At 35.4% G+C, this 15000-nt stretch overlaps 2 protein-coding genes across 3 annotated transcripts in view; both read left to right on the forward strand.

Moving 5' to 3' along the window:
• Positions 1-10814, forward strand: part of LOC135224448 (scavenger receptor class F member 1-like) — a 315394-nt gene extending 304580 nt beyond the window's left edge. For both annotated transcript variants that reach the window (XM_064263441.1, XM_064263440.1), the window contains exons 4-7: positions 1-21; positions 4448-4562; positions 5237-5517; positions 10308-10814. The exon at positions 1-21 is cut by the window's left edge and continues 98 nt beyond it. In XM_064263441.1, the coding sequence (XP_064119511.1) occupies positions 1-21; positions 4448-4562; positions 5237-5517; positions 10308-10348 (458 nt within the window). In that variant the 3' untranslated portion in view covers positions 10349-10814. The remainder of the gene's footprint in view (positions 22-4447; positions 4563-5236; positions 5518-10307) is intronic.
• Positions 1-15000, forward strand: part of LOC135224768 (uncharacterized) — a 110883-nt gene that overhangs the window by 32577 nt on the left and 63306 nt on the right. The gene's annotated exons all lie outside the window — the stretch shown is intronic.

Below are 15000 nucleotides of genomic sequence, written 5' to 3' on the forward strand. Positions count from 1 at the left end.
GGCTCTGCACTTGCTGCGCTTGTAAGTAGTAAATTAATAATAATTATTTTCATTATTATACAAATATTCTTATATGACAAGTCTCTATTTTACAACTACAACAACAACAACAACAACAACAACAATAATAATAATAATAATAATAATAATAATAATAATAATAATAATAATAATAAATAGCAAAACTCAGCAATGATGTTAAGAAATGAAGGAATAAACGACAACGACGTAATTGGAACCCCTGGCAACAGAGGAGCTTCGTCCGGTAGCCAGGTATTCATCCCAATTGAAGGGCAAGACGGTCAGGTACTAGGAGGTCGTCATCCAGCTACTGACCGCCACAACGACAGTAACCAACAGCCTGAGATTGGAGCTACAAAAGCTAACCAAAGGAAGAAATGGACAAGAGAAGAAAATAAGGAAATATGGAGATGCTACATCACAAGCAACCTGACGGAGAGAGGATATAGAAGAAGGTTGGTTAACATCTGGAATGAGAGGAATAACACCCCCCAAACAGAGCAGAGGCTGGCAGACCAAGTAAGGAACATAAAGAAAAAGAACAGGCTCTCCACAACAGAAAGAGAAGAACTGGAAAGGGAAATGTCACACGACAACGAATTACACGAAGACGAACTGAGAGACGATGCCACAGAAGATGACAGGGATGACGAAGTAACAGAGAGGATGGAATGGGTAGAAAAGATTAGACAATGGATGGAGCCAGATACAGAGAACAAAGATCCCCTCCATAAAAGCCTACAACACCAAGATTTTAAGGGAGAAAACAAGTGAGGTCAATGAAATAATGGGCATAATACACACCACCAGTATCACAAAATCAAATAACTTAGCATATGCAGGAACAAGATTAGTAGCAGAACTGATGGGGATACGAACACCAACACCACCAGCACAACCAACCCAACAGAAACCAAAACAGCAACCTCCTTGGAAAAGGCGCCTGGAAAAGCAAATCATGGTGATGAGATCTGACTTGAGTAAACTGAAAGAGATGGCAGAAAAAAGGCTAAGAAGCAAGAAAGCAAGGGAGGAACTCAATGAGAAATACAAAGTACAAGAGAGGGGACTAAACAACACAATAGAAGATGTAAAATAGATGCTTAAAGCCAAAGCACATAAGATCCAACGGTACATGAACAGGAATAAGGGATACCAACAGAACAAACTATTCGGAACCAACCAGAAAAGACTACACAGCCAACTAAGAGGGGAAGACAAACACCCAAGAAATTCCTGAAGCCGAACCAAGTAAGAGACTCTGGGAAAACATATAGAGCAATCCGGTATCACACAACAAACATGCAACATGGCTCCAGGAAGTCGAGGAAGAAGAAACGGAGAATAAAACAAAGATTCACAGAGATACCGACATAACCACAGCTCAGAAGCCAACTAAAGGAAAATGCCAAACTGGTAAAGCCACAGGTCCTGATGAAGTCCATGGATACTGGCTCAAAAGCCTCAAGGCCCTACACCCACGAATAACAGAACAACTCCAGCATTGTATCTCAAATCACCATGTACCCAAATGGATGACCACAGGAAGAACATCCTTAGTACAAAAAGACAAGAGTAAGGGAAATATAGCCAGTAACTACAGGCCTATCACCTGCCTACCAATAATGTGGAAGTTACTAACAGGTATCATCAGTGAAAGGCTATACAACTACGTAGAGGAGACAAACACCATCCCCCACCAACAGAAAGGCTGCAGAAGGATGTGTAGGGGCACAAATGACCAGCTCCTGATAGACAAAATGGTAATGAAGAACAGTAGGAGAAGGAAAACCAACCTAAGCATGGCATGGATAGACTATAAGAAAGCCTTCCACATGATACCACACACATGGCTAATAGAATGCCTGAAAATATATGGGGCAGAGGAAAACACCATCAGCTTCCTCAAAAATACAATGCGCAACTAAGCTCTTGAATAAGACTAGCAGAGGTTAATATTAGGAGAGGGATCTTCCAGGGCGACTCACTGTCCCCACTACTCTTCGTAGTAGCCATGATTCCCATGACAAAAGTACTACAGAAGATGGATGCCGGGTACCAACTCAAGAAAAGAGGCAACAGAATTAAGCATCTGATGTTCATGGACGACATCAAGCTGTATGGTAAGAGCATCAAGGAAATAGATCCCCTAATCCAGACTGTAAGGATTGTATGTGGGGACATCAGGATGGAGTTTGGAATAGAAAAATGCACCTTAGTCAACATACAAAAGGGCAAAGTAACAAGAACTGAAGGGATAAAGCTATCAGATGGGAGCAACATCAAACACATAGATGAGACTGGATACAAATACCTGGGAATAATGGAAGGAGGGGATGTAAAACACCAAGAGATGAAGAACAGGATCAGGAAAGAATATATGCAGACTCAAGGCGATACTCAAGTCAAAACTCAACGCCGGTAATATGATAAAAGCCATAAACACATGGGTAGTGCCAGTAATCAGATACAGTGCAGGAACAGTGGAATGGACGAAGGCAGAACTCCGCAGCATAGATCAGAAAACCAGGAAACATATGACAATACACAAAGCACTACACCCAAGAGCAAATACGGACAGACTATACATAACACGAAAGGAAGGAGGGAGAGGACTACTAAGTATAGAGGACGGCGTCAACATCGAGAACAGAGCACTGGGGCAATATCTGAAAACCAGTGAAGATGAGTGGTTAAAGAGTGCATGGGAAGAAGGACTAATAAAAGTAGACGAAGACCCACAAATATACAGAGACAGGAAAATGACAAACAGAACAGAGGACTGGCACAACAAACCATTGCACAGACAATACATGAGACAGACTAAAGAACTAGTCAGCGATGACACGTAGCAATGGCTACAGAGGGGAGAGCTAAAGAAGGAAAATGAAGGAATGATAACAGCGGCACAAGATCAGGCCCTAAGAACCAAATATGTTCAAAGAACGATAGACGGAAATAACATCTCTCCCATATGTAGGAAGTGCAATACGAAAAATGAGACCATAAACCACATAGCAAACGAATGTTCGGCACGTGCACAGAACCACTACAAAAAGAGGCATGATTCAGTGGCAAAAGCCCTCCACTGGAGCCTGTGCAGAAACATCAGCTACCTTGCAGTAATAAGTGGTACGAGCACCAACCTGAAGGAGTGATAGAAAAAGATCAGGCAAAGATCCTCTGGGACTATGGCATCAGAACAGATAGGGTGATACGTGCAAATAGACCAGACGTGACGTTGATTGACCAAATCAAGAAGAAAGTATCACTCATTGACGTCGCAATACCATGGGACACCCGATTTGAAGAGAAAGAAAGGGAAAAAAAGTATCAAGACCTGAAAATATAAATAAGAAGGATATGGGATATGCCAGTGGAAATTGTACCCATAATCAAAGGAACACTAGGCACGATCCCAAGATCCCTGAAAAGGAATCTAGAAAAACTAGAGGCTGAAGTAGCTCCAGGACTCATGCAGAAACCAACAAAATATATAGTAATCTGAAAGCTCTTTAGCATAATAATAATAATAATAATAATAATAATAATAATAATAATAATAATAATAATAATAATAATAATAATCACAACAAAAATAATAACCAAATATGTCCAAAAACGACAGATGGGTATAACATCTCACCCATATGCAGAAAGTGTAATATGAAAAATGAAACTATAAACCACATAGCAAGCGAATGTCCGACACTTGCACAGAACTAGTACAAAAAGAGGCACGATTCAGTTGCAAAAGCCCTCCACTGGAGCCTGTGCAAGAAATTCCAGCTAGCTTACCAACCGTGAAGGAATGATAGAAAACGATCAAACAAAGATCCTCTGGGACTATGGTATCAGAACAGATAGGGTGATACGTGCAATAGACCAGATGTGACGTTGATTGACAATATCAAGAAGAGAGCATCACGCATTGATGTTGCAATACATTGGACCACAAGAACAGAAATAAGAAGGATATGGGATATGTCAATGGAAATTGAAACCATAATCATGAGAACACTAGGCATGATCCCAAGATCCCTGATAAGGAGCCTGGAAAAACTAGATGCCGAAGTAGCTCCAGGACTCATGCAGAATAATGTGCTCCTAGAAACAGCACACATAGTGAGAAAAGTGATGGACTCCTAAGGAGGCAGGGTGCAACCCGGAACCCCACACTATAAAAAAAAAGAAAAAAAAAAAAAACATCCAGTCGAATAGGATGACTGTGATAGACAAAAATAAATAATCGAATAAAAATAATATTAACATTCCTTTCAAGAGGAAACCAATAAAATTGATAGTCGTCTGAAAGCCATCCTGGATTCTTATATTCAAGTAGAACTGATAATGCAAAAAAAAAAAAAAAAAAAAAAAAATGCAGACTCAGTCTTATATCATTAATGAATTCACTACCCTTCTACAGCATGTGACGGAGAAGCCTCAAACAACTGTAAGGCTAATGGAGGCCATTGTCGAAGGAGTTGCGCAGAGGAGGAGGTATACGCCTTTTGGCACGACTGCGCTAAAGGAGACTGCAGGTTAGAGAGAGAGAGAGAGAGAGAGAGAGAGAGAGAGAGATTAAGTAAAGATTGACTATATTGTAGATGGAAAAGCTGTGACTATACTCTGTTTTTTTTTTCATCTGTCCATCCGCCTGTGGTGTTTTTGTATGGTAACACTGCGTCCCGGGCTTTAGATAGTTACGCTATGTGTAAGTTTTAGGTAAATAAAATGATATCTGGGTGTACATTTGCAACTGAAAAGTGTTTTAATAATTTACTGTATGCGAATTACACCGTTAATATTCGAAACACGATATTATTATACTCGTTGAATGTAACTATCTCAAGCCCGGGACGCAAGGTTACCATACAAAAACACCACAGGCGGATGGGCAGATGGAAAAAAACCGAGTATAGTATACATAGACCTGAGATAATCTTATAGAGGATCAGTTTGAGCTGAAAAAAGCTTTTACGTTTAACTATGAAATGGAGAAGTGTGCTACAACTTGTAGACAAGAAACTGAATGATGTGTGTGTATGTGTGTGTGTCTATTTCTATGTAATAGATAGAGATAGGCTCATATTCAATGTGAGAAATATCTGAAGTCCATTATACCTAACCCATCACAAAGATGGTAAAATAAACTAATAAAACTATCATGTAATTATCTGGTAAACATGTCACTTACACCCTACCTCTGTTTCAGGTGCTGCAAGGAATGTCTGCAGAGCACGTGCGCTGAGGGCAAGGGTATCTGTACCCACCCAGCTCGGGAATGCCCCAAAGGCTTCTTCCCAAGCGAGCAACTCTGCAGGGGCTTCAATGATAGACCGTGCAAGTGCTGCGTCCCTTGTCAACAACCCGAATGCCCAGGCGTGACAGGCTCTTGCCAGGACAAAGCCAGCCCCTGCCCGGATGGTAGCAGCGACAATGCTGTTGAGGTCAACTGCCCCTGCCCAGATAGCAAATGCCGCTACTGCTCCCGAAGTAAGTGGCCTTTCATTCCTTTTACTGTACCTTCGTTCATGTTGTCTTTCTTCCATCTGCCTTTTCCACGCTCTCCTAGAAATTGTTTCCTGTTACGCCTTTTAGATCTTCTAACTGTTAATTTCCTTTTCAGCATCGAGTGACTTCATCACAGGACCCAGCTCTCGACCTTTGGCCTAAATTCTTTATTTTCATTCTTCTTTCGACCTAAGTAGTGTTGTAGATTGCCTTGCAGCAGGTAGCAGGGTAAACCAAATAAATTATTTAAATTATTATGATATGGAACTAGATAAAATAAATAAATGTAATTAAGCACTTAAATAGGTAAACAGATGACAATTAATAAAATGAATATGGATAATAATCAAGAAAAAAGATAGAGATAAATTAATTGACAAAATAAACTACTTAAGTTATTAGGTAAGATCTTTGTAATCCTCCAAGAGGGAAGTTGAAATTCTTAATCATGGGTGGAATGTTGACGGAAAAAGTCGATTGCAAGACACTGAAGAATATCAGACTGAGTTTCCTATTTGGTGTTTGTCAACCCTAAACCGGGAGCGGTTGGATATCTCGAGAAACCTGAACTGTTGCTGGCATAACGATAACTTAATTAACAAAAAGAGTCCAAAGGGTGAAACATAACGTGCTGAAAAACGCATTGTTTTGACTTGCAGTCGGTCAATCCTGGTTAAACCAATTATTTTATTGTCTTGAAACTATAATCGAAATCTTAAATGAAAAGTACATCAGGGTATGGTTATTTTTATATTATTTTTTATATCTAATCATACTTGGCACCTGTATATAATACATCGTTCACATAAATTTCATTGGGACGATAGAAATACGTTTGAAAATACAAATTGGTCAAATAGTTAGCGGTAGTTTTGCTTGTTTAGAACGAAAAGCCGGTAGACTTGGGCGCCGTGCACAGATTGAAGATAGAACCAGCCAAGAAGAAGAAGAAAAAGAAGAAGAAGAAGAAGAAGAAAATACCACTTAAAAAAAGCCGGTTGGTTTTATTTCCTCTCGGGATCAATGAACGGCGTCATCTTGTACTTTTGTTACGTAATTCCGTTTTAACATACAAGTGTTAGGTATGCCTACCAAAATGGTTTTATTGATATACATTTTAATGTAATTTTATCTACAGTAATTTTCATATATGTCTGGTATAAAATTTCAAGTTGAATGAGAATAAAGCCATTTAATTTTCTTAAATAAGAGGAGAGGCAGTAGAAACTTGTTTACTTGTAAGTATTTGCATATTATTTTACTCAACACTCGAGTACTTTCAGACCTTATCTGTGGCCCTTTCTCAAGAGATATCCTGACAAGAAGAAGTTCCAGAAGGCTGCTGGGCCTTGACCCAATCTGACAACCTACCCATCTCATGAGAAAGGGCCACAGATAGGGCCTGAAAGTACTCGAGTGTTGAGCAAAATAATATGTAAATAATTACAAGTAAACAAGTTATACTGCGTCATTTTGTGGGTTTCTTTTACAATCTTCAGAAGAAAACTGAAAGAAGTTTTTGTTTGGTTCAGGAGAGGAAGTGTGACATGTATTTCAAAATGGCATTATTGCAATACATTTATATATGATTTTATCGACTTTATAAAAAAAGTCGTTAAAAACATATCAAAATGCATTGCAATAATGCCATTTTGAAACGTACTTTTATCGACTTTAATACTTCCTCGTTGGACGATTCGGTTACATGCTTGACTACCGATCTCAGGGTCCGGGTTCGATTCCCCGCTCTGCCTACGAGGAATTAGAGGAATTTATTTCTGGTGATAAAATTCATTTCTCGGTGTGGTTCGGATCCTACAATAAGCTGTAGGTCTCGTTGCTAGGTAACAGATTGGTTCCCATCCACGTAAAAATATGTAAGAAAGACTTAATTAACTTTATCGACTTTAATTCTCCTATAATGTCTCGTTTAAATTTGGGCACTAAATACAAATGAGAGCCATTTGATTTTCACAAATCTATCAATCAAATCACGCGAAAAAATACCCAAGGGGTCGTAGGTACGTGATGGTCCTGGGGAATTGGTGCTCACGTACTCAGGATCAGTACGTGAAGAGCCCATAATCGGTACGTTACGTGACCAGATTCGGTAAGTGACGCACCTGGATTAGGTACGTAACGTACCCAGAATCAGCACGTAACCTTCCCAGACTCAGTACGTAACGCGCCCAGAATCGGTAGGTGACACACCTAGAATAGGTACATGACGTGCCCAGAATCGGTACGTATCGTGCCCAGACTCGATACATAACGTACGCAACTCTGCTCAGAATCTGTATGTGACGTACCTAAATTTGGTATGCGGGTGTACGTGGGATATGTAAGATGACGTGTTCATTATGGATACGTGACTTTCCATGAATCGCTACGTGACATGCTCCCTAAGGGGTCGGAATGCGACGTAACCTACCCTCGAGTCGAGTACGTAACGTTCATAAAATCGACGTTTGACGTACCAAGGAGTCGGTACGTGACGTACCGAGAACTGTTGCGTGACGTACCTGGAAGCGGACCTTGAATCGTAACTGACAAGTGTGCAGTAGTACTAATGATAATATCAAATAAAAGATAACAGCTTCTTAGTGAAAGCAGATATTTATATATGAATAAATTGGAGGTAAAACGAAATAAGCGAATAAGAAAACCTAAAGCAATATTTTCCACGTACATTATTGCAAAAAGTATTTCGTTAGTATCATTCAGTGCATATATATATATATATATATATATATATATATATATATATATATATATATATATATATATATATATATATATATATAAAGGTTTTTTGCCTCGAAGGAAAAAAATGAAAAAGCTATCTCGCTTTTTCATTTTTTTCCTTCGTGGCAAAAAACCTTCATTTATACATAGCATCACGTCTTTTATATACTTCGTGATCAAGTTATTCATATATATATATATATATATATATATAATATATATATATAAACATATACATACATACATACATATAATATATATATATATATATATATATATATATATATATATATATATATATATATATATATATATATATATATATATATAGGGTAGATATTCAGCACTTAATGCACGTGCATAGACTGTCTTGCTGTCCTATGAAAATGATCGGAAAAGAGAGTGTGTCTGAACATTTTATTTGTTGAGATTACATTCTTCGAAATGATAGACGTCAGCATTGGCTCTCACGGAGACAAAAGGAAATGTCCTTCGTTAGCGAGCTTGACTGCTTCAGGTCACTTTGGACATTGAGTGTGGGTCTGCTATGGAATTTCCCCGAACGGAACATTTGTTTGTAGTTTGTTCCGATGGGCGGAACCAGCGAAAGGTAGATTTTACCTTTTGAGACAGATCAATTTACAAGCGGCAAAATATTGGAAACCTGCTATTTTGGAGATCTCCTGAGTTATTAAATTAGTGATGAGTGACGTCACGGAATCTTCCTAGGTAATGAACTCATTACGTGTCAGCGACGTCATTCTAAAGGGGAGTGTCTTATGAGGAGAGTCCGTACATAAAATTGTGTTATATCCTTCGTGAGAGATATCAATGGAATTTTTAAGGCACTGCGATTTAAGATTGATTCATGAAAAGGTTGGGCGGTGAAGCCGCGGGACTGTGCAAAATGGACCTAGAGGTGAGAGTTAGTGAATACTTTTACTAATACCTTTCCTTTCCAGTGCTTTGAACTGTTTGTGATGCCCGCTGTGTCATGCAGCTGCAGTGAACCTTTTTCTCTCATGTACTGATATCTCAAGCATTGATTCATTCACGAGATTTATTTCATTCATGATGTATGTTAATGAGGGTCATATCTTCTTTTGAATGGAACTCTGTCAGCCTTTATAAGCTGATCAATTATCAGTTCTGATAAGCCCCTTGCTGTGTATTAACGAACTGAAGAGACGGTTCTTTTTGCTATGTGACATTTTAATTTGTTGAGCGAACATATGGGGGTTCTAACAGAGATGTCTCAGTTTTTGTTTCATTTGAGGATTCATTTCAGTTAGACAGGTGTAGTTTCAAAGATCTGTTTTCTATGTGGCAGGTTCATCTGGGTGTAATATTGTTAACATTGATTTATTCATTTCAATTTTCCATGATAGATAGAATCTTGCTTATCTTTTGGAATAAAATCTATTTTAGTAGTTCGGAGTTCAATTCAGTGCCGAAGCTCATATCTGCAGTGGCCTTATGTGATGGTTAGGGCTTCCAGGTCGGCCAACGTTACATATAAGTATGTAATATATATATATATATATATATATATATATATATATATATATATATATATATATATATACAGGTATATATGTATATAGTATATGCTAATGCTAATTAATAAAGAATAATGTCATAATTTCTTTCGTTCCTCAAAACTAAATTACTTTTATTCGTCCCATGTGTAGTTTAAAATTATTAGACGTGTAAAAAAATAATATTCTATATATTTTCAAACCATAGAAAGCTCATCAAAAGTGTAATTTTTTTCCTTTTTGTTTATCCTCATTGACCACACCCTCATCTCCTTCGCGCATATTATTCCACTCATAATTCCCCTATTATCCCTTGAGCATTCTTTGCGCAGCATAGGACTAATTCTGGCTTAGCTCTTGCCTTAATGCAATTGTTTATCAAACTCACTCGCAATCGTAAGCATTCTTGTTTAGTCATTCGTGACCACTTGCAAGTTTCCCTTCGTTTTATCTTTTCATTCAATCGTTTCTTTGACTTTTTACTTTCAGACCAAGCTCCTCCAACAACTGAGGGGGCACCCAAACCTTGAAGATGATGATGATGATGATGGTGATGATGATGATGATCATGATAAACTTGGACAATGAAGCGCCAGAAATTAACTCCACAGCAAATTCAGAGTTGTAACTGTATTATTTTTTGACCATGATTAATTCGCGGTAAAGTAACGCCTTTTGATAATTTAACACCACCATTATGTAAGGATTCAAGATTTAAATCAGTAACCAATTAAAAGAAATTAATATAAAGATTGAAGTGATTTAGTAAAATCATAATTTAACGAGTTTATCTTTGCATCATAATTAGAAACTTTGAATCAGTCACCAGTCTAATTTTTAATTGATTTTTTTTATTACGGTAAGAGATTGTTTGGTAAGTCAACTGTTTCCTTATATTTAGTTTTCTTAAGATTCCATCGGAACACTGTTTGTAATTGGTCGTTATGATAACACTTGTAATGTCTTAGTATTGATAATAAATTGGATTAACGTAAAGATCACAACTTTTATTCATCCACCAAGATTTTTGTTGTTCGTTGTATTCATTGTGTTTATTTTAGAAATAATTTAATCATACTTAGCATTAAAGCTTCCGTTAAAAGACAAGAAGAATATATCCAAGAAAAAGAGCAAAGAATTCAAGAAGTTAAGAGGGCATTGTGGCTATTAGAGTTGTATATATATATCAGAAGACAGGAGCAGCAGCTCCAGTCACACACACATAAACACACGTATATATATATATATATATATTATATATATATATATATATCTATAATATATATAATATATACATATATGTGTGTGTATGAAGCTACTTTTCCTTTGTCGACTGCAATGTCTGACAAATTTCCCCTCCTGTCCAGCTCAAGTCAGCAAGTAGGACAAGAGAGTGAAGGGGTTAGACATATGCATATGCATATACACTGCATACGTGCGCTAAGGTTCACAGTGGTCTATATATTATGTCCTCAAAATACGTCCTTTTGTTATACTTGTGATCAGGACACTGATATCACGAAGGCAGGATCCTTTATTCACTAATAATCAGAATATTTCTTTTTCAATTTTCAAGTACAATTTAATCATTTATATGGAAAATCATATTCATATCCACGCACGCAAATACTGACTACATAAAATTATTCAAGGATAACAAGATGTGTGTTTGCATGTTATGTACATTCCATGAAAGGTAATTTAATAAAAAGTTATTAAAGGAATAAAGAAAGGGTGCAGATGTAATGTCTCATCTGAATCTCCTAAAGAACATTATAAAAATTCCTGCTGCATCAGACTCTTCTTATGCTGATAAAAACATTGGACATTTAGGCTTCTCATGAATAACTTAAAGATGCGGCCATTAAAACAACGCAGTGATTTATTCCTTATTTCTAAAAATTCTAATTATTTCTCTGTGTTATACTAAGGACATAAACTGGCTTTTTTAAATTATAATGAAAAAATGATTCAAAATATCCAAGTGTAAATATAAATGAAACTCTTGCTGATGCTCCTTTCTTATTTTATTCCTCTCTATCTTCTCATCCGTATTATTTTCCCCTAATTTATTCATTTCAATTAAAAGTGTCATCAAGAAGTCACTACAACAGTAAAAATAACAATTTCAGACAACTAGGCCCAACAGCAAATTGCGCCGGCAATGTATGGGCCTAAAGCTTCGTCATTATATCACTCTACCATTTGTCAAGAAATTATTTGTCTTTATGGCCATTTTCATGGCCCTTTCCTACGGTTTATGACCCTTGCTGCCAACGCTGGCAACTACACTCTGACGAGATGTGATGGCGTCTGTCTCATTGTATCGGGAAATGGCTTTATTTATGGTGCTAATATCCATGTTCTCGCTGATATATATTCAAGCCAAAACTGGCAATTACAGGTGATTGCTAAGATTAACTGTATATTTAGCTATTAGAAGTAATCTCATAAAACCTCTTGGTCATTGTCACTGAATCAGTAATGTTTCTTTGGGTAAAGTAAATGTCTAGAAAAAAATTAATGATTCTGAAAAAGATAAAAATAAATACATTTTCAATGGGAGGTTATTAGTGGGTAATGTTTCGCTAACCCAACCTGATAACCTATATATATTTCAATGTACTTAAATACTCTAAATATAATTCAGTGAAATAGTTTCTTTTTTTTAATTACTCCTTACATAAATGCTCAACCGTTTTTTCTGATTAATGGTGACACAAAAATAAATATATAATTAGGTCATGTTTCATTAACTAATGTAGCAATAGTGAGGTAATATAAGGCATTAAATGTAAAAATAATTGAATTAATCTAAACAGGTAGACTCTTTTGCATATGTCTATATTTGCGTATTTTTTATAAAAAAGAAAATAGGACAATATGGAATGTGCGTAATAACTAGTAATGCTTTCAACAACAATAATAATTACAAAAAATTTTTAATTCATGATTTTAACGACAATGATAATTTAGATAACTTTGAAAATTGATCTTTACAACAGTAATAATTACGATAACTAAAATGATGATTTGAATAGCAACAATAATTACAATAACCGTAAAAAACAATTTGAATAAGGACAATCATTATGATAACGGAAAATAACAATTTGAATAACAACAATAATTGCAATAACTGTAAAATAAAGATTAAAGTAAAGATTTGAATTACAACAATACTTGTGATGACTGAAGAATAACTATTTGAATAACAACAATAATTACGATTGCTGCAAATAATGATTTTAACATTAAGAATAGTTACGATAATTGTAAATTAACCATTCAGATAACAATAGTAATTACGATGACTGTAAAATAATGATTTTAACAGCAACAATAATTACGATAACTTTAAAATACCGAGTTGAATAACAGCTATAATTACGATGACTGTAGAATAAGGATGTTAATAACAATAATAATTATGAGTGTTACAAAATAACGGTTTTAACAATAAGAATAATTGTGATAACTGTACAATAACAATTTGAATAGCAACAATAATTACAACTCTAGAACAACGATTTGAATAAAAACAATATTTGCGATGACTGTAGATCATTACTTTTAACAAAAACAGTAATTACAATGCCTGTAGAATAACGATTTCAATTACAACAATAATTGCAAAAGTTGCAAAAAATGATTTTAACAATAAGAATGGTTACCATAACTGTAAAATAACGAATCACAACGACAGCAATAATTGCTTTGGCTTTGACAAACCACAATAACTACGATGCAAAACACGCGTTTTAATATCAACGATAATTCCAGCAACTACAAAACGTTCAAAGAGCGTCGCTGGGACAACCACGAGGCTGAATTGAAATTCCGCATGACTTCAAAACATAACAATTGGTGTTCATATGAGGACGAACGCATGTCGCTTGGCGGAAAGGTGCTGTAACTGTCAGGTGCGTTGCCACTGCTAACTCAAACAGCGTTTACAACTGTCCTTGAAATTTTTGCTTAAATTGTCATGGCAGTTTTTATTGATTTCTTAGTTTTTTATGTATTGACTGAACTTTTGGCACATTCCAAATTAATAATAATAATAATAATAATAATAATAATAATAATAATAATAATAATAATAATAATAATAATAATAATACCATTACCATTATTATTATTATTATTATTATTATTATTATTATTATTATTATTATTATCATAATTTTCTGGGAAATTGCAAGGCTTATACATAAAAAGTAAAAAGGAAAATAATTGGAGATTAGTAAGCCTAAAGATAAAGATAAAAACATACAAAAAAGTAATTAATTAAACAAACTAATTAGATTTCTATATGCAAAGAGGTTGAGAAATGAGTTGGTATAAATCAAACATACGAACCTGTTTGTTGCTACGGAGAAACTAGATTGAAGGTTTTCAGTCTGAATATCCAGCAATTTTTCATTTTCTCTTTAAAACCGTTAATAAAAAAAGGGATTAGACCTTAAAATAGCAACAACATATACTTAGCAACAATGGTGAAATACCCTACGGGATATTCACAGATATTTTAATAAAAAGAGTCTTTGATTTACCAACATATCCAAGACAATGATGAAATACTCTACGGAATATTTATATATATATTCAGACAATGGTGAAATACTCTACGGGATATTCACAGACATTTTCTGCTGATAAGAAACTTTCTGCATTTTATTTCCATTTGTTCACCTCTTTCAAGCAACTGGGAAAGGTTAATACTATGAAAAAAGTTGTACCTAGATTTTTGCATATACCAGTTAATTTTTTGACATTTCAATCTGGTAACATTGTTTAAAAATCAATTGTATAAAAAATCTGGTTTATTAATTCTACAAAATTTTCACGACATTCTTGAGAAACTTGAAGCTCTGTTATTATTATCATCATTATTATGTTATTTTTATTTTAACTAGCGTAAGTAATATCAAGAAATAAGTTATCTGCAAGACAGACTGGACACGGATTGGACGACGGAAAATTGAATGTGGAATTTCTTAATTGTAGACAATTAGTAAATTCTACTATCGTATTATTTCTCTTTATCCTGCCATCTTATTCCCAATATTCCTCTTAAACCTAAAATTAGACTATCCATGTTAACATTTTTTTTTTTTTTATAAAACAATAGTCCTTTATAAGTATTGATGTCCTTCCCTCTGATATACTTAGGAAAACT

Source organism: Macrobrachium nipponense, chromosome 12 (genome assembly GCF_015104395.2).
Source record: "Macrobrachium nipponense isolate FS-2020 chromosome 12, ASM1510439v2, whole genome shotgun sequence".
Lineage (NCBI taxonomy): Eukaryota > Metazoa > Arthropoda > Malacostraca > Decapoda > Palaemonidae > Macrobrachium > Macrobrachium nipponense.